This window comes from Schistocerca serialis, chromosome 1 (genome assembly GCF_023864345.2).
Source record: "Schistocerca serialis cubense isolate TAMUIC-IGC-003099 chromosome 1, iqSchSeri2.2, whole genome shotgun sequence".
Classification (NCBI taxonomy): domain Eukaryota; kingdom Metazoa; phylum Arthropoda; class Insecta; order Orthoptera; family Acrididae; genus Schistocerca; species Schistocerca serialis.
In genome coordinates, this window is record NC_064638.1 from 1,159,486,521 (window position 1) to 1,159,512,876 (window position 26,356).

The following is a 26,356-nucleotide window of genomic DNA, read 5'->3' on the forward strand; positions in this document are numbered from 1 at the left end:
CAACTAGGCTACTGCACATTCAAATAGGCACATGAAATTGTGATGCAGCTGATTCAGGCATAACATAAGCACTAATAATAAAGGATGAAGTTACATATTTATCTGCTTTAAATAGAGATACATTTTGTAACGTAAAAAACTTTAGTTATGGCATACAAGAAAGCAGCAAAGATGTGACAGGAAAACAACATTTCGGTAAACTGCATGAGGAAATCTGAATCAAAGATCAAGCACTGGCTTTATACAGTCAAAAACGTTTTTATTTCGCAGCTGCAGCTGTTTGTTGAGAATGAGGCCATCATGACGAGAGAGATGTATGAAAATCTCCAATTCCTCTAAGACATCTAACCTACGCCCTTTCTTTTCGGTATGCAGAATATTGTTATCGCCTATGGCTTAAGGCACGTGTCCAGTAATTAAGAGATGATCGGCAAAGGATGAATTTAGGGAACTGGTGCTGTTCTTTCTCAAAAGATGTTCTTTATATCTCATGGTGAAAGCACACCCAGTTTGCCCGATATAATAGGAGGAGCAGGTATCGCAGATGATCTTATAAACGCCAGAACTTTCTGTAGGGGAGCGAATGGGTTTCAAATTATGAATGAAGTTTCTCTTTAGATTATTATTAGTAGAGAAGGCAACATTTCAGTTGTATTTGTTGCGAAGCATGCACTGAATCTGATAAGAAATGGGTCCTATGAAAGGAATAGAAAAACGTTTTTTTGGGTTAATTTCATTGCATGAGGTGTTGAGCGTGGTAGTTCTTGCAGTTTTCTTTTTTAGGATATTGTCCACTATGTTAGGTGTATATACATTATTGACTGCTGTGGTTGTAAGTAAATTAATCTCCTCATTAAACTTTTCTGTTGAAAGTGGTATGGAGGTGGCTCGGTGGACGGCAGAGTGAAAAAAGGCCATTTTTTGAGACTGTGGATAAAAAGAGGAAGCAGGCACGATTTGGTCAGTATACGTTTCTTTTCGAAAAATATTGAAAGTGATGTTATTGTCTTCTGTAGTAAGCATCAAGTCTAAATAATGTAATTGATGGTTTTCGTTTTCGAGTTCAATAGTGAAAGAAATTCTTTCATGGAGGTCGTTAAGAAGTTTAAATATATGATCAATTCTATCAGCGGGTCCGTTATAGATGACTAGAATATCATCAACGTATCTTGTGTAAGAAAGGATACCTAGTGAAGCAGCTGAGACACGGTTAAATAGCTTTTTTTCCAAGGAATTGATAAAGATGTCGGCAAGGATGCCGGCTAAAGGGTTGCCCATAGCGAGCCCATCAGACTGCTGGTATAGTTGTCCATTGAATTCATAGTAGTTATACTTGACAATGACATTAATGAGATTCATAAAATCAGTAATCTGTTCATCTGATAGATCTTTTTTAAATTGACGTAAATTTTCTTCCACAAAAAAAAATCTATCAGAACTTTTTAACGACCTCCATGAAAGAATTTCTTTCACTATTGAACTCGAAAACAAAAACCGCCAATTACATTATTTAGACTTGATGCTTACTACAGAAAGCAATAACATCACTTTCAATATTTTTCGAAAAGAAATGTATACTGACCAAATCGTGCCTGCTTCCTCTTTTCATCCACAGTCTCAAAAAATGGCCTTTTTTCACTCTGCCGTCCACCGAGCCACCTCCATACCACTTTCAACAGAGAAGTTTAATGAGGAGACTAATTTTCTTACAACCACAGCAGTCAATAATGAATATACACCTAACATAGTGGACAATATCCTAAAAAAGAAAACTGCAAGAACTACCACGCTCAACACCTCATGCACTGAAATTAACCCAAAAAAACGTTTTTCTATTCCTTTCATAGGACCCATTTCTTATCAGATTCAGCAAATGCTTCACAACAAATACAACTGAAATGTTGCCTTCTCTACTAATAATAATCTAAAGAGAAACTTCATTCATAATTTGAAACCCATTCGCTCCCCTACAGAAAGTTCTGGCGTTTATAAGATCATCTGTGATACCTGCTCCTCCTATTATATCGGGCAAACTGGGTGTGCTTTCACCATGAGATATAAAGAACATCTTTTGAGAAAGAACAGCACCAGTTCCCTAAATTCATCCTTTGCCGATCATCTCTTAATTACTGGACACGTGCCTTAAGCCATAGGCGATAACAATATTCTGCATACCGAAAAGAAAGGGCGTAGGTTAGATGTCTTAGAGGAATTGGAGATTTTCATACATCTCTCTCGTCATGATGGCCTCATTCTCAACAAACAGCTGCAGCTGCGAAATAAAAACGTTTTTGACTGTATAAAGCCAGTGCTTGATCTTTGATTCAGATTTCCTCATGCAGTTTACCGAAATGTTGTTTTCCTGTCACATCTTTGCTGCTTTCTTGTATGCCATAACTAAAGTTTTTTACGTTACAAAATGTATCTCTATTTAAAGCAGATAAATATGTAACTTCATCCTATTATTATTAGTGCTTACGTTATGCCTGAATCAGCTGCATCACAATTTCATGTGTCTAATTTTGAATGTACAGTAGCCTAGTTTGTTTCTGCAGCTACTAGATGGCGCTCGTAGCAGACACCATGTTTACTTGCCCACACTTTCTAACGTGGGCACCTCAGTCTTGTTGCAACCCTTGTTCACAGTACGAGCAGCCCTTAGCAGCTTGCCATCTCACAGCTATTCATGACGTTGCCTTTCCGGCTTAGATCTTTCTTTAATATGTGACTTGTAAGTACTGCATCTTTTTCCAGTCAGTGCAAACTTTAATTTTATTAATGTATTATATATCTAATATGTTTTAGAACAGTTAGTCTAATTCTGAAGACAGCGCTCATAGTAGTGTCGAAAACTGGTCAATTTTGACTTAATATTTGTGACCGAGGGCTTACTTGTTCTAATATAACCCAAGAAAGTGTATTAGACAAGTTACAAGAACTGGTTTTGAATGATGACTCTAGGAATATACTACAATCCTCTATGTGTCAATCACGTAGGTAGCATGAGAATAAGATTACAATAATTACGGCATACATAGAGGCATTCAAACAATCATTCTTCCCACGCTCCATACCAGAATAGAAAGGGGAAGAAATCCTAATAACTCGTATTGTGGGATGTACCCTCTGCCATGCATCTTACTATGGTTTGCAGAGTATAGACGTAGATGTAGATATACACTGAAGCATCAAAGAAACTGGTATAGGCATGTATATTCAAATATAGTGATATGTAAACGTGCAGAACATGGTGCTGTAATCGGCAAAGCCTATATAAGACAACAAGTGTCTGGCACAGTTCTTAGCTCAGTTACTGTTGCTACAATGGTGGATTATCAAGATTTAAGTGATTTTGAATGTTGTGTTATAGTTGACGCACAAACAGTGGGACACAGCATCTCCAAGGTAGCGATGAAGGGGGGATTTTCCTGTTCGACCATTTCATGAGTGAATTGTGAATATTAGGAATCCAGTGAAACATCAAACCTCCAACATTGCTGTGGCTGGAAAAAGATCCTGCAAGAACGGGACCAATGACAACTGTAGGAAATCATTCAATATGACAGAAATGCAACCCTTCTACAAATTGCTGCAGATTTCAGTGCTGGGCCATCAACAAGTGTCAGCGTATGTACCATTCAACAAAACATCATCGGTATGGGCTTTCAGAGCCGAAGGCCCACTCATGTACCCTTGATGACAGCATGACACAAAGCTTTATGCCTCACCTGGGCTTGTCAACACCAACATTGGACTATTGATGACTGGAAACATGTTGCCTGGTTGGACGAGTCTCATTTCAAATTGTATCAAGCAGATGGACGTGTATGGGTATGAACACAACCTGATAAATCCATGGACCCTGCATGTCAGCAGGGGATTTTTCGAGCTGGTGGAGTCTCTGTAATGGTGTGATACGTGTGCAGTTGGAGTGATATGGGACCTGTGATATGTCTAGATATGACTCTGACAGGAGACAAGTACGTAAGAATCCTGTCGGATCACCTGCATCCATTCATGTCCAATGTACATTCAGACAGACTTGGGTAATTCCAGCAGGACAGTGTGACACCCAACACGTCCAGAATTGCTACAGAATGGTTCCAGGAACACTCTTAGAAATTTAAACACTTCCGCTGGCCACCAAACTCCTCATACATGAACATTATTGAGCATATGATTCTTGAGTTTCTCCCGGCATATTTGATAATCAAAATATCCATGGGTGTACTGCCGGTCTACAGTGTCCAATGGGCACAATATTTCGGCGATCATACATGTTGCCACCATCAGGTGAACTCATGGACTGAGCTCCTGTGAACGTGCTGGTACGGAGATCCATACGCTATGGCTGTTCAGGGGGAACTGGGTTCGGTCGCGGTGGCGGCCGCGCTATCGTATAGTTGTGAAGACCACGGCGGACAGAGCCATCACACCGGCATCATCTCAGATGCCGTCACAATCTGTTCTATCGCGCGACTGGCACGGGGCGCGGGGCTCGGATGGCGGAGGGAGTGCGCCTCGGGCGGAGGGTATTTAAATCAGCCACTGCCGCGACCGAACCCAGTTTCCCCTGAACAACCATAGCATACGGATCTCCGTACCAGTACTTTCGCAGGAGCTCAGTCCGTCAGTTCACCTGATGGTGACATGTATGATCGCCGAAATATTGTGCCCATTGGACACTGTAGACCGGCAGTATATCCGTGGATATTTTTATTATCAAATACGCCGGGAGAAACTTAAGAATCACATAATACACCTTTACGGGGAGGAGATGTACCACAGCATGAAAAAATTTGAAAAGTTGCGCCACCGTAGATGTCGTTTGCTAAGTACTCTTGCCTTTCTAAGGAGATGTCATTCCAAGAATGTTGTTCCAAATTTTGCTAAGGTTATGCATCACATCGATTCTGCAGCAGCTAAGAGAATCAGGAAATGAGCCAGCCTCGCATTGGTACATGAGAGAGTGCAATTCACCCGCTGGAGCCTTGAGTTTATCTCGCAGGAATTACTCAAACTACATTTGCGACTGGCTAGTAATTTCACTTCTTTTTCCTGGGATTGGATTGATGTGTCACCTGGGTTGCAGATGATTCCGCCCATAAGAAGGCAACGGGACGTCAAACAGCTAAGTTTTCACGTCTCCTTGACAAACCATCTCTGCAGGTTCCGTGCAAGACTGTCATCAATTTGAGTGGCATGGTGTTGAGTGATGATGCGGTCTTGGTTTTGCAGAAAGGTCTCAACTTCACTCCCACCCCCAAGTTCACTCCGGTCGCAGAAATTGTTAGTGCTGTTGAACAGGTTGCAGCTCGACTTCCACCTGAATCAGCTGCGGAAATATGTCGTGAAACTTGTTGTGCGTTGGCGAAATCCATGCCGATGAAGTCAAATATCACCAGTAAAGAGAGGGCGGCCATTCGTGATCTGAGGGAGTGCTCTGAAATTGTTGTCTTACTGGCTGACGAAGGCAATGCTACAGTTGTTGTCTCCCATGAGGACTACACTGATAAGATACAGAGCCTGCTAAATGACGATTCCTACCGGAAGATCAGCGGTGACCCTACAAAGAAGGTGGAGAACAAGACGAGGTCGCTTCTCAAGGATGCAGATTTACCAGAGGGTGACGCTAAGAAATTGTTACCCCAAGGTCCGGTACCGCCTAGACTATATGGACTCCCGAAGGTTCACAAAGAGGGGGTACCATTACACCCCATTCTCAGCAACATCAGGGCACCTACATATTTGTTGGCCAAATACCTGACGGGAATATTAAGTCCTTATGTGGGTAAATGCCCTCATCACATCCGTAATTCTGTGGATTTTGTTAAACTCCTTGATAGCTTCAGGTTGGATGAGTCAGATATCATGGTGAGTTTTGACGTTGTTTTCTTGTAGTGGTAGTCACTAGAATTGATTAGGCAGAAGTTCGACAAGAAAATCACTGAACTTTTTAGGCATGTCTTGACTTCCACGTATTTTCTTTTTTATGGAGAATACTACGAACAAACGGAGGGAATCGCCATGGGTAACCCACTCTCACCAGTGGTAGTGAATTTGTACATGGAGAACTTCGAGGAGGAAGCCCTGTCATCATCCGAATGGAAACCTACTAGCTTTTCCCATTACGTGGACGACATGTTCGTCATATGGCCACATGGTATGGATAAACTCCTTGAATTCCTTACACATCTAAACTCCATACACCCCAACATCAAATTCACCATGGAGACTGAAACGGAGGGTAAATTACCTTTCCTTGACGTCTTGGTCAAGAGAAGGGCTGATGGCACCCTAGGTCATGGGGTGTATCGGAAGACAATGCACACTGATCTGTATTTGCACGCAGACAGCTACCACCACCCTTCACAGAGGAATGGGGTACTTAAAACTCTAGTACATAGGGTGCCACTATCTCTGACGCAGAGAGTCTACCCCAGGAATTGGAACATGTGAGAACTGTATTTCAAAAAAATGAGTACTCAGAGTGGCAGATTCAACGTGCTCTCTGCCCAACCACTGCAGCACAACCTGTGGAAATGGATGAAATCACGAGGGAGGAGGTAGGCACTGCGTTTATTCCATACACAGGCGCACTCTCGGGGAAAATCGCCCGCATTTTGAGGAAACACCGGGGTGGAACTGTGTTTTGTCCTCTGAATAAACTCGTGCACTGATGGGGAGTGCCAAAGATGACCTCGGTTTGAGGAAGGCTGGCATGTACCAGATTCCGTGTCAATGTGGCAAGTCATATATTGGTCAGACGATGTGTACCGTCGAGGATCGATGCCATGAACACCAGAGGCACACTCGACTGATGTATCCAAGCAAGTTGGCGGTCGCTGAACATTGTTTGTCGGAAAATCACACTATGGAGTATGAACGCATGAGGATTCTGGTACAGACGTCAAGATACTGGGACAGCATTGTCAGAGAAGCCATCGATATTCGCACCAATGACGACCTCATAAACCTTGACTGTGGCTATAATCTTAGCATGGCTTGGGAACCAGCGATTGGGTTAATCAAGAGTAAATCGAGCAAACGTATAGTTGTGATGACCACGCCGGACAGAGCCATCACACTGACGTCATCTCAGACGCCATCGCAATCTGTTCCATCGCGCGACCTTGGTGCGGGGCGCGGACGGCAGAGGGAGTGCGCCGCGGGCGGAGGGTATTTAAATCGGCCGCCGCCGCGACCGAACCCAGTTCCCCCTGAACAGCCATAGCGTACGGATCTCCGTACCAGTATGTTCACAGGAGCTCAGTCTGTCAGTTCACCAGATGATGGCGACATGTATGATCACTGAAATATTGTGCCCGTTGGACACTGTAGACTGGCAGTACACCCATGGATATTTTGGTTATTGAGCATATCTGGGATGTCTTGCAATGTGCTGCTCAGAAGAGATCTCCAAACCCTCATACACCTACAGATTTATGGTCAGCCCTGCAGGATTCATGGTGTCAATTCCCTCCAGCACTACTTCAGACATTAGTCGTATCCATGCCACGTCATGTTGTAGTACTTCTGCGTGCTCGCGGGGGGGGGGGGGGGGGGCTACATGATATTAGGCAGGTGTACAGTTTCTTTGGCTTTTCATTGCAGATGTAGTTGTAGATGTAGAGTCAGGCACTATATTATGAAAGAGGTTAAAATAACAGAAGAGTCACACAAAACACTTAAGAATGCACAGAAAAGTAAGGTTAGCTTATTTAATCAGAATATTAGAGGATAGAGTAATAAGGTAGAAGAGCTGCCTGTCTGTTTGGAAAATTTTAGAGAAGTCTCAAAAGATAGACATCCTGTGCCTATCTGAGCACCACATAACCACTTGGTTAGAAAAGTTAAATTATAAAGGATGACACTCTAGATTCTTAGGCTGCGTTCACACTGCCGGCCGGGCCGGGCCGGGCTGACGCGTGCTGGCTCGGCTCGTGCCTAGCCAGCTCAGGCCGACGAGTAGTGCATTCACATTGCGCGCCGCGCCGAGCCGGGACGGCGAAATGGGGGAAAATCCACTTCTCCGATTTTCACGTTTTAAAAATTCTTAGTGGTATATAAGACTTCGCCACATCGTTTTATGAACTTATTTTTTCCTTAAAAGCGTTACTTACGTCGTGAAAAAAGAAAAAGTCTACTTTTCGTTTCGCGTGATTTCTTAGTTTCGTAACGCTTCCCAACCGATTTTGAAGAAAGTATGTGGCTAAAAAATCTGATTTTTGTACACGTGGTAGTGCAACATCTTAGCTTCGTATTGAATCATTTATCTTTCCATATTTCTTAACAGTCATTGTGAAATGATGCTATTTGTCAACGTTGTGCACTTGATTTACAAATCTTGTAGTGAAAAAGTTATGTAGCGGGTAGCTTGCTGTTAGATCCGTTTTAGACCATACATTGTTGGGAATGAAATGTAGCTAAAAGTACCAAAAAGTTTTTGAAATTATAATGATACTGATATCTGTCTCTGGTCTCAAGTAATGCGAGCTATTCAGTGGCGTCAGTGCCGCGTCCGCAAGCCACGGAGTTCGCGCGGTTACAGCTTGGTTTAGTGTAGTCATATAATGCAGGACAGAAAAAAAACTAATTACTAGTGATCAGCGCAGACCTAGTGCCGGTCCCTCGTGTTATTTTAATGGTCTCATTCTCTAGATAAATCCAAATGTATAAGAATTTTTCCCTCGGCTGCTGGACAATCATCTGCTATGCTTTTATAATTGGCCACACGTTGCATCACAAAAGACAAACAATTATTTGTCATCACCATCCTACAATTAGTATGATGTACATTTCGTATTTCGAACTAAAAGATAACTGAAGCGCAATTCTGTAGTCTCGTTGTCTACTTTGACAGAAAAAATAATGGAGAGTTAATGAAACTACTGTAGATCGGCACAGATGTGCGTTTCATTGTTCTTCATTGTTTTTTTTTCTTCCTTGGCGGGCTGCGCTGCATTGTCAAGGTAATCCCCACTCTTTGGCTAAATGGCTGGTCGGAGGCCAAATAAATAAATTTAAAAAGATCCCCACCCTTCGACAGCTGACAAGCAAGTCAGTAGAAATCGCAGCTGCAGTCAACAGTTGCTCGCCTTTAGCTAGTCTGTGCTGTCGTGTAGAACAATGTCTTCACTCTTTTATTGGTATTGTTTTGACTCTGCAGTAACTCGTCGAGTTATGAAGTACAGAAGAACTAGGAGGTTATGGATTCATCCCATAAATAGCGACAGACATTTAGGAGAGTTTTTTTATTTATATGAAGAACTTAAAAACTATCCTGAAAAATTTTATTCAAATTACATAATGAATCATAATACATTTCAGTATGTGCTGCAGAACATTCAAGACAAAGTTTCTAATCAGAACACAAATTTTCGCAGAAGAATAACAGCAGAAGAAAATTTGTGTATAACGGTAAGGTAAGATTCGTTAGTACACACATTTTGGTTTGCGGTAGAACTTTGTACAGCATTCACTACCTCCAATTAATTGTAGTCATGCATTTGTATTTTAAATTTCACATACGCTTACTTCTGAGGGGAAGAGAGTTTATGGGACTCCTGAGAACCATTAGGAAGTAATTAGCTTCGTCATTTTGGGTAATGTCTTGCTGTGCCTTCAACGAAGAATCGCAGAAATACTCCTTCAGAATTTTACAACTTTTTTCTTCATGATGCAGCGCTTGGCAGTGGTGACGGTTCATCATGTGGAGCCACTGATGACCTCACAGAATTCTTTTCATTACCTTGTAAGATAGACAGATTGATAGGCGAAGAGTTTTGAGGTAATGCCCTTTGACTCAGTGGTTCTATTTCCACTGATAAGGAACTGCCACAGCATGACTTTACAATGCATTATCATCTGGTAGGGACACATTTCCGCCCCTCAGTGACACTCATATCTGTCTCCGTTTACAAGTAAATGCGAACTATTCAGTGGCGGCAATGCCGCGATCGCTGGCAAGCTATTGTTGTAAATGCATGTAAATACGGTAGATTAAATAAATGAAATAAAAGTAATTTCGCATGTATCATTATAATAAACGTAATTTTTCCTCACTGATTGTGAAATGAAAGACGTGTGCAGTCACACTTGTGATGAAAGCAGAAGGGAGACGTGTGATGCGTGTAGTGCAGAAGCTGTAGTGCTGCTCCACAGGCTCGCGCCTGCGGTCGGCGCTCGCCGGCAATATTAAACACTCGGAATGTCGCCGGCTCGGCTCCGGGAGGCTCACGCCGTGTCGGCGCGGCCCGGCCGCCAGTGTGAACACAGCAATTCAAAACCATGTGTTTGATATCGAAGCGGGCGGCGGCCCGGCCAGGCTCGGCTCGGCCCGGCCGGCAGTGTGAACGCAGCCTTAGTCATATAGAACTAATACTGGAAAAAGAGAAGTTTCACATCCCTTAAGATGGAATACAAGTTCAAAAACATTGTGACAAGTAGATTTTGTAGTGATCAGCACATAGAAGTGTTTGCTTGTGAATTGATACTAAAAAATTAGCCACTTTCAATTGTAACTGTATATAGATCTCCCCTGTGACATTTTGAACCATTTAGGAGGAATCTGGATTCCTTAATGTGCTCTCTGTCAGACAGCCGCAAGCAGTTAATAATCTGTGGTGATTTCAACAAAGGTTTTCTAAAGGATTCTGATAGAAAAATTATCTGGAAATGTTATCTGGCTCCTACAATTTGACCTCAGTAACTAACTTTCCATCATGAGTCAATAGAGACAGTGGGACCCTAATTGATAATGTTTTCTTTGATGAAGCTCAAAGCAAGAAAATAACTGTCTACTCAGAAACAAATGCTCTCTCCGATCATCATGCACAGTTCATTAGGATAAATAAGATATTGCCTTACAATGTAGATACTCTTCAGTGGAAATGTTAATTAATGACTCCAGAATAAATGTTTTTGAGAGCGTTTTACAAGAGTTGGCCTGGGATGAAATTTATAATGAACCAAATTCTGCTATAAAATGTAATCCATTCCATGATAAATTCATATCATTATTTGAAAACAGCTTTCCACATAGAGGGATTAAAGTATCTTGTGAAAGGAAAAGGGAAATGTAGCTGTTGCAGGAACAAATAGAGATCCCGCAGAAGTTTCACATTACAAAAACCACTCAAAATTACTAAGAAAGATTGATTAAAAATCAAGTAATATGCACATAATGCCAGAAATCAGTATTTTCGATGACTGACTTAAGGCCATATGGAATGCAGTGAAACAAAAGAGAGAACAACTGGTCAAAGAACAGGGTAACATCACTATTGAACTAAATGGAAGGGCTGTAAATGATGAAACACAGGTAGCAAATGTGTTAATCATTTCTTAAATATAGCAGAAAATATAGCTACAAACAGTTCAAGAGAAATAGTATGTTGAAAATGCAGCTCTCATAAAATTCAACCATATGAATATATGGACGATAAATAGTTTAGATAAGAAGAGAATAGAAGCTTTCAAAATGTGGTGCTACCGAAGAATGCTGAAGGTTAGATGGGTAGATCACATAACTAATGAGGAGGTACTAGATAGAATTGGGGAGAATTTTAGAATCTAATTAAGCAGAATATTGTTTTGTTATAAAGTTGTGTTGACACGAATGATAAAATTTTGTACATGATGTAAGTATATAATATTTTATACTGTTTTGTACTTTGACAAGTCCAATATCATGAATGTGACAACAAGGGCACTAAATAAATACATAAATATCCTCTACACATTGACATTGGAGGTATGTATTTAAGTTTCGTGGATGTGAGCTGTGTTCTGTTGCTAGGCTTGTCCTTAGTTTGCTGTAACACAGCTTCATCAAAGTGAATGGTTTGCAGACTGCGAGGTATGCCAGTTTCTCATCAGCCTGGTCATAGGGATCCTGTTTCACAAAGACAGCCATCAAGTCCTTGAAATATGAAATGATTTGATAACCTCCTCCCTGGAAATTGTTCAGTGTGCAGGAGTGTTGCTGCTCAACAGTTGCATCATGCCTTTCCATAAATGAGACACATGTCAGCTAACTCAGAACCATCAAGAACCTGTAAAAATCAGTAGAGAATTTCATATATGCACAACAGAATGTAACAATAATCATGTAATTGTCTATTGATGGATATTACTAGCAGTAATGGAAACTTATCCCCACTCATAATAAGATATAATATTTTGTAAAGCTAATTCCAGTGTCATTCTTTTTCGTATGTAGCAGTCAAAACAACAATAAATATTAGCCTAAGGTAAGTCCAGTGTCAAACCTTTCAGGGACCCCTAGTGAGAAAATACTGTACCTGCGACATTTTTGTCACATAAAAAATATCTTTCTTTTTATATTAGGAGTAATTCCCATAACTGTCAATGTAAACAGGTTGCCGGTAGTTGTAAAATTGAAGTATAACTTAACTCATTCCACTCTGCTGATCATTTTCCTTCACAGTGGAATTCATGCATGAATAAATGAGTGAATTGGAACTTTTCGACTAGTAAGTGCATGACAATGTTTAGCATAGAACAGATTACTTTTCTTAAAGGCATGACACACTTCACCAGTTCCTGATGAGCCTGGTGATCATACATGTCATTTGTTCAAGATAGGTGGGTATTTTAACACAGTAATTGGTCTCTCAATGTTGCCTAACAGACAGTATTAGAAAACTATGAGTTTCAATTAGAGTACTATAGAAATACGCCTAATTTTGTTTTTATACACTCTCATTGTAGTCCATTTTAACATTAATTCAGGAGCATAACGACCAGATAATTCTTCTTCCCCCATACGAGGCCGAACTAAATACTGTTTCAGAATTAATGAAACTATTTTTGTATCTGGCTGAGCTTGATTTAGTTTTAGTTTATTTGCATGTTCCACAGATCATATTCGCTGCAGCTTGTCATGATGTAGAACATTATCACTAGGTTCACAACTAAAGCCTAGCTTACACGATGACACTAGGTTGCAGGCATCTACCCTACTGGTCACTACGCATGCGCGCCCTGCATTTGTGCAACTCATTGTTGAAACTAAACGCTTTTGGCGTGTTCCAACTCTGGCAACACTAGTTGCATGAGTTTTGAGGTTATGTGTGTTCGTAGGGTGTAAACAAGCTTAAATATGAAATGGGGAATGGAGAATAATGTTCACTTTTTGGGTATCTATGCTTTGCATAGATGTTTGTGGGATTTCAGTGATGCTGATTACAAAAATAAGCAATATATTGCTGCCGCTGAGGTGATCATAACGTAGATGGTTTGACATTATCTGAGCTGCAAGGCAAAATTTATTGAATTAAGAAAAATACAAGCGAGTGTAATTCTAGCTGTGGCAATGCTCTCGTCTACAAGACTAAAATCCCATCATTCGAGTTGGCCAACTCTTTGCTAAGGAATTTTGTTGACAGGAGGGAAGGCTATACAAATTCAGGAAGCTTCATTCTTTTTTAATATTGATCTATTTAAAATGTTGCTGCAGTGCTCCCCATTCACATTTGTTAGAATTTTGAAATATTGCCACTGTACAGATCTATCTTCAAGAGAGTAGTTTGCAAGCCATTCTCTTCTTAATGCCGCCTGCTTCGAATAATTATTGTTGCTAATGTTAATAATTATTACTGTTAATGTTAATAATTATTGGTGTTAATGAAAAAGAGTCATCACCAACTAAAACAGTATCTTATAGCATGCTGAGTGTTCACGATTGTAATGCATGCAATGTGATATGTAATTTCATTTCTGGCGACAGTGCTGCATGTATTACAATACCTATATTCCTTATCGAATAACTAACTCTATTTAGAGGAAACATGAACAGTTCTGGTGACATTCTAAGATAATTAAAAGAACTTCTTGGGTCTTCTGTTATAAATTATTTCAGCAAGGATGCTGAGCAACCAAGCTGATGTCTTTTCTTCATCCAGTCACGAATAGAAACATGTTTCCTATTTTTTTCTTATGCAGCAATTTTACACAAAAAGCTTTTACTCCATCACAACTTGTGCGATGTGCAGCCGCCAAAAGTTTCATTTCAGACACGTCACAGGGACCCACAAAACGTTGAAACTGAAGTGTATTCTGGTGTCGCCATGTCTACACTTGCGTGCAACTCATTCCATGCAACGAGTGGCACAACTCAATGTTGTTGTGTAAACTAGACTTAAGGTACATTTTATCTGCAGACACGTCACTACATGAGGGCAGTTTACATAACTGGTGTTTTCTTTTAGTTTTAATCTATAACGAAACTTATTTAGTGTAACCTAACCACATACATATTGTCTGCTCAGAAATTAATCTATGGAGGACAAGGATTTGTCAAGTAAAAATATTTCCTATTTGTTTGAAAGCTTTCAGTATTAGTCATCCTTTTAATTTAAAAGTGAAGTGGTTATATACTTTTAAGGCTGTTTCTTTGTTCGTTTCCTTGTAACACTAAGACTAAGTTATGGACCTTTCTTTGAACTGGTGAAAATGAATTTCTCATGGGAAGTGCTCACAGCTCTTCTTTTGTGGATATGAAACCCATTGATTTTTCCCGATAAATATTGGCAGTTTTAAGTTTAGATTTCATTGCTTCTAACTTTATCTCTCAAATTCATTCCCATAGCATGCCATAAAAATTGCAGATGTAATGAATATAGCGAAACTCATATAGAAGTCATATTTTTCTGTAAATATAATCATCAGTTTGTGAATACACACATATGAAAATACTTGTCTCTTTCTGTGAATTCCTACTTACATTTGGATTTTTTTACAACTAGACTCTGTCTGCATCTAATTTATGTCTATACGCTGCAAACCTCTGTGAAGTGCATGGCAGAGGATACATTCCATTCTACCAGTTATTAGGATTTCTTCCCATTCAATTCACTTATGGAGTGTGGGAAGAATGATTGTTTCAACACCTTTGTGCATGATGTAATTATTCTGATCTTGTCTTCACGTGAGCAGTACATACGGGGTTGTAGTATATTCATAGAATCATTGTTTAAAGCTGCTTTTTCAAACTTTGTTAGTAGAATTTCTTGGGATTGCTCATGTTATCTTTAAGAGTCTGCCAATTTAGTTTCTTCAGCATCTCTGTGACCTTATCCTATGGATTAGACAAACCTCTGACCATTTGCATTGCCCTTATCTGTATATGTTCAATATCCCCTGTTAGTCCTGTTTCGTACAGGTCCCGCACACTTGAGCAATTTTTCTAGGACCAATCGCATGCATGATTTATAAGAAATCTCCTTTGTAGATTTATTGCACTGCCTCAGTATACGACGAATAAACCTAAGTCCACCACCTGCTATACCACAACTAAGCCTATGTGATCATTCAGTGTCATATCCCTACAAAGTGTTACACACAGATATTTGTATGAGTTAACTGATTGCAATTGTGACTCGTTGATACTATAGTCATAGGATATTACGTTATCTCTCTCTCTCTCTCTCTCTCTCTCTTTTATGTGCACAGTTTTACATTTCTGAACATTTAAAGCAAGTTGCCAATATTTGCACCACTTTGAAATCTTATCAAGATCTCCACCTAAGATAACATGCTGTGTCCTCCCTACCAAAAGGTCCTCAATCCAGTCAAAAATTTCACTTGACACCCAATATGATCAAGGATATGTTTGGTACTGAGACAAATGCTTTTCAGAAATCGAGAAATACTGTGTCTACCTGTCTTGATCCAAAACATTCAATATGTCGTGTGAGAAAAGTGAGAGTTGAGTTTCACATGATTGATATTTTCGGAATACATGCTGGTTGGCATGGAGGAGGTCACTCTGTTTGAGATATCTCATTATGTTTGAGCTCAGAATATCTTCTAAGATCCTACAATGAATCAAAGTCAAGATACTGGATGATAGTTTTGTGGATAACTTCTACTACTCTTATTGTAGATGGGTGTTACCTGTGCTTTCTTCCAACTACTGGGCACAGTTTTTTGTTCGAGGGATTCCTTCAGACCCTGGGGCTTAGTTCAGTTTTAATGATTTCAGCTGTTTCTCAACACCACCACTAATACTGATTTTACACACTTTTAAATTGGGGCAATTCTTCTGGGTTTTCCTTTGTAAAGGAACATTTGAAAACAGAGTTAAACATTTCAGATTTTGCTTTGCTATCCTCAATTTCAGTTCCTGAACACAAACTATGGTGCCTCTAACAGCCGTTACATATTGCCAGAATTTCTTTGTGTTTGGTGAATGATCATTTGACAGTATTCTGCATTGAAGGCTTCACCCTATGATGGATGGAGATAGATATTTTTTCTCTTCAGTCAAACTGGATTTTTCCACAAAATGAATATGTATCAGAATACTGCCTGCTTGATGTAATACAATGAATGTCCATCCTCAGTCTTGGCCCATGGAGTGTGTTTATTTAGACACTTTAATTATAAAAAAATGGTTAAAATATATAACTGATTCTGCAAACAGCAGCCTATTTACCAGTTCTAGAGAATGCACCACTTTTTGCTGATTTTTAGAATTGGTAGCTGCACTTTTTGAGGCAATAAAAGTTCAGCTTATCCACTAGCTAAAAAAATATACATTATTTTCCTCTAAGAATATTTTGAAATACTTATTTGTAAAATGCATTAATTCTTCTTCTTTCCTCTGCAGTGCTTCAAGCTCCTTCTTGATGCCGGTGCAGACACTGCAGCTGTTGATGTGATTGGCAGAATAGCACTCCACAGAGCACTTGGATCTACAAATAATTTTACATGCTTGCAGAAAAGGTGTCTCAGTTTTGGAGATGGCATCGATAAGAAAGGGCAACCTGCTATAATACACGCACTCTCATTTTTTCGGTACAGTTCTGATATGCCTTGCGTACTAGAACTTCTTCTGAAGGGAGGTGCAAATCCTGACATGCGTGGTAAAGATGGCAAGACAGCTTTGGATATAACATTAGAGGAAGAACTTCAACGGGTGAGGGACTCATTTTAATATGTGGAGTATCTTTTGGATTAGCATAATTCAGTTCCTTATCTTCTCGTCATCTGTCTCTGAAAAAGGGAAGAAATGACACAAAACTCTGGCAAATTTTGGGTAAATCTAACTTTTTCAGCTCATTAATAACAGTAGGGTGGAAGAGGAACAGTATAGCTAAAGAATATCATGTTTACAAAATCGTGCATTGAAACAAGTGTGTAGCAAAAAAGTGATCTAAATGAAGCAAAAATTTCATTTTGTGCAAGGAAAGTTACATTGTTAATGTGTGACAAAGCAGGTTCTGGAGTATGAAACTGGCGTGATTAAATAAATAGATTATTTATTTTTTTATTTATTTGTCCCATGTATCAGATCAATACAGAAGCTTGTACAACTGATGTGGGATAAGTCAACACAGAAATACATATTACATAGGATAAAACAATAGAAAATTACATATTACAACACAGTCAACATGAATAGCATACAGTATTATAAACAGCAAGCAGGAACATTGTAATGTTGATAGTGTTATTTTTACATATGAAGCACAGGTTCTAACAGTTATGACTTCATATGTTTTACTATCTTAATTTCTATGTACTGCATGAGAGAGCAAGATGACTTGTATACACCAAGAGAAACATTTTTAAATTAATTTTTTCTTAATTCTGCACATAACATATGACGTGGCTGGCATTGGCTTAAGTGATGACTGTTTTGATAAACTTTTGTTTACTGCCACAGATCAGATTCCAAAAATCCCTGGTTGTTCTATCTGTATTTGTATTTGTATTTGTATTTTATTTGTCTGATAACATACATTTACAGATCATCCGACCATGCTGTACAGGAGACACATCAATTTTAGACTCATGATATACATAATTACATAATTCCCTAACACTACTTCTTATCAGTATAGGTTGATATTGGACATAGTAATATTATTTAATTGATTTTCATATGATGAATAGTACAGTACCTTTATATATGTATACAATATCATACACAATGCTATAATATTAAACAGTTACACTAATCAAATGACAGTTTCAACATTCATAAATTCCTCAACTGAGTAGTAGCATTTTTCCACCAGGAGATCATATAGTTTTCTCTTCAGTGAACCTATCTCTATGCTCAGTGTATCTTTACCCTGGAGTTTATTGTAAATTTTCATTCCCATGCACTGGGGTGTCTGTTGGTAAAGTTTTAAGTGATGTGGTGGAAGCATGAAATTTTCTTTGTGTCTATTGTTGTACAAATATTTGAAATGGTTTTCTTCCATTAGCTCATATCCATTATAATTTCAAATATGTACAATTCAGGGATAGATAATGTTTTTAGGTTTTTGAATAATTGGTGCCAGGATGTTCTAGGAATGACATCACACATTTTCCTAACAATTCTTTTTTGATCTAGCAGAATTCGTCACATGTAGCTTGAATTTCCCCCCAAAATTAAACCATATCCAATTATGGATTCAAAGTAACTGTGGTACACTACTTTTCTGCAGCTTAAGTCTGTTATACCAGATAGTATATCCATTGCAAAGGCAAGGCTGTTTAATTTTGTAGTTAAATAATTTATATGTGCTTGCCAGGTTAGATTTTTGTCCACGTTTAGTCCCAAGAATTTAATAGACTGAGCTTCATCCATAATTTGGTTTTTATGTACAGTACTGATGTCGCTGATTTTTGATTGTTTGGTTCTAAATTGAATAAACAGGGTCTTTGAAAAGTTAAATTTAAGGCCATTTTGTTGAAAAGTTAAATTTAAGGCCATTTTGTTGAAACCATGTATCTAGGTTATTTAGTGTGTATAACACCATCCGGAATTTCTCCCACATTTTGTTTTTCAAGGAGTATTGAAGTATCATCGACTAACATGACTGGTTGGGCATAGTCATACCATAGTCATACCAATATAAAAAGCTTTGCAATGATTCCAGCAGAGCTGGTAAATGACATGGCTGCTTTCACAAGTGGCCTGGCCCCTGATGAGGTAGGATAAATCTGTGACAGGTCTGCAATAGGAGGTGCTGGATGGGTGGATTGGCACCTGGATCTTCCACAGGAATGTGATCCTTGTGGCAAGGGGTTGGGATTGGGAGCAGCGTAGGGGTCGATAGGATGTTGTGGAGGTCAGGTGGGTGACAGTACATCACTTTAGGAGGGGTGGTAAGTATTTCTGGCAGGATGTCCCTCATTTTAGGGCATGATGGCAGGTAATCGAAGCCCTGGCGAAGGATGTGGTTCAGCTGTTCCATTCCAAAGTGGAACTGGTTGATGAAGAGACACTCCTTTGTGGCTGGTTCTTGGGAGTGTTGGGAGGGTTAGGGGTGTGAGGGGAAATGGTACAGGAGATCTATTTGTGGACTAGGTCTGGGGGATAGTGGCTGCCTGTGAAGGCCTTGGTGAGACCCAAGAATACTGAGCAAGGGAGTTCTTGTCACTGCAGATATGCCCAGGCTGTATTGTGGATATTTTTTGGTGTGAAAGTGTTGACAGCTGTTGAAATGCGGGTACTGTTGGTGGTTGGTGGGTTTAATGTGGACAGGGGTGCAGATGGAGCTGTTGGAGAGGAGGAGGTCAACATCTAGGAAGGTGGGATGTGGGGTTGAGGAAGACCATGTGAAGTGGATGTGAGAGAAGGTTTTGAGATTGTGAAGGAATGAAGATAGCCTGTGTTAGACTTGAGTATAAATCATGAAGATGTCATCAATGAATCTGAACCTGACTAGAGATTTGGCATTTTATAGTACCAGCTTTGTGCGGCCAGCTTTCCAAACATGCCAAATCCCTATCAGGTTCGACTGCTGCTAGATTTGTTACTGCTAGGTTCGAATGGCATGAAAGTGTTATGGAGATTCTGTGGGAACTCAGCTGGGAATTTCTGGAGGGAAGCCAATGTTCTTTTCGAAAAACACTATTGAGAAAATTTAGAGAACTGGCATTTGGAGCTGATTCCCAAATGATTCTGTTGCCATCAACACACATTCCACACAAGGACTATGAAGATAAGATACAAAAAAATATAGCTCATATGGAGACATGTAGAGAGTCATATTTCCCTTGCTCTATTTTCGAGTGAACAGGAAAGGAAATGGTTAGTATGGTACAGGGTACCCTCTGCCATGCACCATATAGTGGCTTGTGGAGTATGTATGTAGGTGTAGATATGGATTCTTACAACACATTCTCTGCTCCCATAAGTATCCCGATCTCCACCTACAGTAACATACTGACTCCACAACCTTCAACCAATAGTCCCCCCCCCCCAATGACCTGTCATCTCCTCCCCATTCTCATCTCCCACTCTGTTTAGTTGCCGCCCCTGTCAACTCATCGGCCTGTCTTTCCCCACTCCTCTCCTTTATTGCTGCTTTTTTCCCCACCCCCTGCCTCACAACCTCCTGCTGCAGTGCCTGTTGACATTCTAATCCCTGCAGACTCCACCAGACAGCATTTGTCTCTCTCTCCCCATCCATACACTACTGTCCCTTCCCCTTCCCCACGCACTCCAGATTGCTGCTTGGATCCCGTGTGACAGCTGAATTTCAGCTTGAGATGCTGGAGCTGGCAGTCATGTGTACATGAGGTGTGGTTACTTCTGTGTATGAATGGTGAGTGTTTCTATTTTGCCGATGAAGGCTGTGGCCGAAAGCTTTATGTAAGTGTCAGTTAATTATGCCTCTCTGTAACTTAATGTGTCTCATTTTAAGGAAATGATTTATTTACAGTCTCTAATTTTATTTCAGGAAACATGGCTGCTGTTAGAGGCTGGAGCTAGTTTTTCACATTATAGCAAAGATGTACTTAATCAAATTTTACATGCGGCTGCAAGTTGTTATGAGGTAAGGCAGTAACCACAAAGTTTTCAGTACTGTTTATAATTTTATATCTTAATTATTTTCAGTTACTTGTAAAAAAAACAATATATACCTTGAGCTTTTATGTTTTCAAAATAGTACCTGACATGATATTTCTCTACAGCCCTCTTGTAGGTGACAAGAAGTCTCTTCAGTTTAGATGATATGTCATCTGGGGTTTAGAGAGTATTTTCAACAGCTTTCCAAATGATTCACAAGTACACGCAGAATGTACTGCTTCATAATAATCATTGCATTAATTTTTCTCCATTTGTTATACAGTTGAAATACAAAAGTGAGGGTCAATCTGTAGCCACATAATAAAAATAGGCAGTGAGCAGGAAACATGTGTATAGAAGAGAAAGATAGCAGCTGAGATGTCAGGCAAAGTCCTTCTCAAAAACGCTTTGTGGCTGGATATGGAAGAGGGTTGGTGGGCAGGGAGGGGGTGTTTTATAGCCTTTGGCTAAATAATGTCATCAGAAATCTCAGCTGAAAATTATCTATTTTTATATTTATGTTGTTGAGTAGTGATCTATTCTCAAGTTGACATTTACAGAAGTAGTTCCTGCTGTATTGAGGACTGTGAACTGTAGCAGATATTTGTGGCTGGCAGTCTTGATAATTCTTATGTTTCAAATACAGATGATAAGCTCATGTGGAATCTGTCTGAGATGGCTCTGTTGTATGTATCTGCCTTATGTATCTGCAGCACCATGAAGGCAGCGTGCAATGAACACCACATTGACAGAACTGTACTACATGTTTACATATGCAAATTATTACATCTCATGTAAGGTAATTAGTTAGTTTCATTCTCCACAGATCATTTGAACAATTCTTTTCTCAAAATAATATTAAGTCAGCTTGAAGGATATTTATTCATGATTGGTATTAACATTAATTAATGTGTAGCTTTGTTAGGTCAACAGCCACAAATTCAAAATGTCTGTCTGCACTAATTGTGATCAGATCTGATGTAACTTCAAAATGTGTGCCACCTCTGATATAAATATGTGATCCTCCACCCTTTAAGGTAGTTCTATAGTAAGCATTTGCACATTCACGTGGTGGTAGCACAATGGGCTATTTTTCAGTATCTCTACAGCATTGCTCTAGCTTAACACCATGCTGGTGAACATTTTTGATGTACTGCATGTTTTTTTGAATAATAGATAATGCTGAGAAAATTTCTATGGGGTATGCCCACACCTGCGTGGTACATTCCATCTTCTGCATACAGGATGAGGAAAGCCCAAAAACTGTTTAAGTTACTCTTAAGGGAGGGGAGTGTGTTGTCATCGTTTTTCCTAGTCCACCTGTCTATGACAACAGTTATTTGACCATATGTAGTGCCCACCCACCCACTGTACTCTCAGTAATTAAGTCCATAACCTCCCTTTCCCAGTCCTGTTAAGGTGCAGACCATGCGTATTGTAGTCCTATCACCCGACAGTCCCCACTGGCACCAGTGTGATGCATTCCTGATCAGCAGTCATCAGCACAATCTCCAGCTGCTCACTGACTTGCCATAAAACACTGCCAAAATGAGGCCAGTCATGCTGATGTAACAGCTAAACCATTCTCACATTGCTGCTACCAGTTAGGGAAGCATCTTATTCAATTCACCACTGTTGTGGTACATCTTGTACCCATCCAAGCTGTGCCCTGCTCCACCCACTGTCACAACCTGATCATCTTTTTTGAAATTGTTACACAAGGGTGTTAAACCCTCAATCACCTGGTCTAGCCCAACACTCGAAAATGTTGGTATCTGATACTCCTCCCCTAACTTTTACTTTAACTCACAGGCAACACCTCTTCCATGACTATTACCTGGCAGCAGTGCTCTTGTCCTTGAAGGAGAGACCAACACCAGGCACATTTAGGCATTGAAATAATTCGATAGTGAAAGTTGAAAATTTGTGCCAAACTGGGACTCAACCCCAGATCTCCCAATTAACATGAGCAGTTGCCTTGGCCATCTGAACATGCTTCCCATCCAACCCAGATTTTCAACTTGTCAACACTAGTAGCATCCACTGTCCTATCACATACTTGCTCGCTCGCACCTAGACCTGTATTCCTGCAAGAGGCACAGATTCTGTTGGGCATCTGCACTGAAATTATGAAGGCAATCATGCCTACGGATATACTTTACAGGGTGGTTCTTATTAACATCTAAAACCCCCCAGAGCAATGTAGGTGATGCTGAGATGAGTAATTTAATACAAGACAGAGGGGGCCAAAAAGTTTGGAAATACCTCAAAGGTGGATGACAAATGTTGAACTTGTGACATCACCATGTAACATACCTACCCATACATAAAGCATCTAGGCTTGTTGATCCTACCCTCACTATTATGGAAAGATACTACACATCGCTCTGCTAGGGTACTCTGTTTTCATTATTGCATTACCTGATGCAATATGATAGTGCTCTTGGTAGTGGTAATTTAAGACTACGATGAATCAGTTTACATTTATGAATACAGAGTTGCATAGAAGAGTGATGTGTAGCAATGCCCCCTACCAGCAAGAGTATGATCGAGAAGCCCAACTGCTGCACGTGTGGCGAGCTGTGTCATCTAGTGACGTCACACGTTCAACATTTGTCATCTGCTTTTGGGGTATTTCCCACCATTTGCAGCCCCATGTGTCTTACATTAAATAACTTGTCTCAGCATCATCCATGTAACTTCAGGGGTTTTTAAATGTATATATGTGTGGTGACTGTTCTGTCGGACACGTTTGACAGAATAGACACCACACAAATATGGAGTAGTCCCTTCTGCCTAAGATTTGCTACTTCCCTATCCTTCCTACTCATGTGCAGAGCCTACGGCACATTTCATACTTGTACACCATCTTGAAGCACCTCTCCCTTCTTGTCTGGCAGTTGGAACCTGTTGTTGGTAGACACGGCAAAACTGTCAGACCATACTCTCCTCCCGCTGGCCTTCCTACCAGCTTCCAGTTCCCAACAACACCCCTCATCACTGCCTTACTGAATCCTCACTCGCTCTCTTCGAGCTTGATCCAAATGTGCCTGAAGAGTACAGATCTTCCTTTTGTGCTCCTCTGTTGACCTATTTCTGCTGCATATTTTGCAGTTCCAGGAGAGTGCGTTGGTGACTTCTCCAGAGTTCTCCCTGGTATGTCCCTCCCCCAGCCCCCTTCTACTGTAGTGAAACAATTTACTGTAGTTCCCGTAATTCATCCCACTTCTTACTTTTTTATGACAGCTCCCACAGTTTTCACTCAAGGTCATACAAAGGATCTATAGCAAAGGAAAGATATGGTGAATATTTGAAAGTAAAGGCTATTATAAGATATATCCGTTTATTTCAGTATAAAAAGAATGTAACCTCCAATAATGTACTGCGTTCACTACTAGTGCAAGATTAGTGATATCACATGAATGTAAACAAAATGCGGGGCAAAAAGTATTCAAAATGTGAAACAAACAAAAAAAAAATGTATGTAATTAAAAGTTACAATAAAAACTGGTTTTGACAATCCCTGTAAGTGGGTAAGGCTTACAGAGAAACTGAGGGAACTCTTTCCATATCTTTAGGCCACAGGGTTACCAGTTGCACAAACTTGAAGATCAGTTTAAACAGGTAGATGCAGTAATTCTTGACTGGAAGCAAAGCACTCATTAACAAAAGTTCAGTTGAATGGGGTGTCAAAGAAAATGTGTGACTGAACTGAGGATCTCTCGGTAGAATCCACACAGTTTTTTATCTAGCATGGAGAGTCATCAACACATGTGTAAGTAACTTCATATGTATCCCATGGTAGTTGGTTGGGACCATTACTGTTCATGTTGTATATTAATAACTAGCAGCCAATATTAAAAGTGACCTCAGGATTTTTGCAAATGTTGTATTTATCTATAACGATGTACTAATGTAAAAAAAAAAGGTGTACAAATTAGATGTTGATAAGATTTCAAAGTGCTGCAAAAATGAACAATTTGGTTTAAATGTTCATAAACATAAAATTTTGCACTTCGCACAAGGCATCCAAGTACACCCAGAACTTCACGAGACCCCACACTGTTGAGAACAGCTGCCTTTCAGAAATTCCATAGCGTCTCTTGTGCTTTAATAGCATCCAACTGGCAAATGAAAGAGTGTGGTGCCCCATTGTCCCTGCTACATTCACTCTCTGGAACAACATCCCACGCACACCAAAATCCAAGCTTAGTTGCCAGGCAGGAAGGCAGCATCATGTCAGTATGGTATAGAATTTTGCTATGCCACAAACTATCTTTTATTGTATTGAAATCATCCTCACAGTCTCCCATTCTAGACATGACACATTCTTCTTTAGCAGCCTACTGTCTTGAAGAATTTAAACAATGATTGTCAATAAACTTGCAGTAGAATGAACACAATCCCTAGACATGATATAAGTTGTTTTCAGTTTTGGGTGGTAGCACACTCTTCTATCACAGCAAGATTGTCAGAGTTAGGTGTTGCATCCTCTGTCAACAGTTCATATCCTAAAAAGTTGAGTTTGGATTTAATGAACACACAACATTTTAGTTTTAATTTCATTTCTTCCACCTGAGTGTGGAGAAGACTTCCTCAAGTGGGCAACAATGCACTTGCCACTTAGTGGTTGCTACTAAGATTCATTAGTGGTTGCCCTAGTATGTGGTTTAGTGGCCATATGAACACTGCTATGGATAAAAACAGACCAAATGGCACCATTTTATATTAACACAGTTTACCTTCATAGGGAAACACCATGCATTTGCAGCAGTTTTCAGTAAGAGGGACTTGCCACAAGCCAGTAGTCAGGCAGTGCTGGACATTAATCACATGCCTGAAGTTCTGAATCAGCTCATCTCTGTTACCAGGATGATATTTTTTCAGCACTGAGATGTTTATTTAACTGTCTTGCAGCCAATACAGTCCTGGCTGTATTGTCTTTGTTTCTAACTACAAATATTAGATTACACTATTAGTTCCTGCTGAGTCCAATGATGCCCCACACAAGCTTTTAGAGTAAACTCACCCTTACTGTATCCCTGTTCACCATGGGTATAGGATATGACCGTTCCTTAATAGGCTCATGATTGCATACGGTACACAAAATCAACAATCTTCCTGGGTTGGTCTGAGACCACATCCTGCTAATCACACAATAACAGGAAAGAGCTGGCAGTTGACTGTGTACAATAGTGCGAGACAGATGTGTGCATGTGAGTGAGTGTGTGTGTTTGTGTACATGTGCTCCCTACAAGCATGAAAAAGGAAGTGCATTCTGAAAGCTAGCAAAGCTTTGTACCTATTGTTAGTCTACCTATCAATGATGCAGCACTTCTGCCTTTCGGTGAGTCATCCCCTTTATTCCTAAATAACTCATAATTTTCAACCATAACTTTCTGCACATTGTTGTACCACCAAGTGGCTCCTTCAATCCAGACCTCATTCCACCATCCTTTATTACTGTTTTCTTTATTTAGCTTCCCTCTATTGTCCATCCATTTCTTTCTCATACATTTCTTTCCTCTCACCTGT

The 26,356-nt window shown here is 39.9% G+C and overlaps 1 protein-coding gene across 4 annotated transcripts in view; it reads left to right on the plus strand.

Annotated features, from left to right (window-relative positions):
• The window catches only part of LOC126418141 (serine/threonine-protein phosphatase 6 regulatory ankyrin repeat subunit B-like), a 352,754-nt gene that overhangs the window by 142,442 nt on the left and 183,956 nt on the right, over positions 1–26,356 (plus strand). For all 4 annotated transcript variants that reach the window (XM_050085172.1, XM_050085171.1, XM_050085170.1 and 1 more), the window contains exons 5-6: positions 16,637–16,945; positions 20,712–20,807. In XM_050085172.1, coding sequence (XP_049941129.1) covers positions 16,637–16,945; positions 20,712–20,807 — 405 coding nt within the window. The remainder of the gene's footprint in view (positions 1–16,636; positions 16,946–20,711; positions 20,808–26,356) is intronic.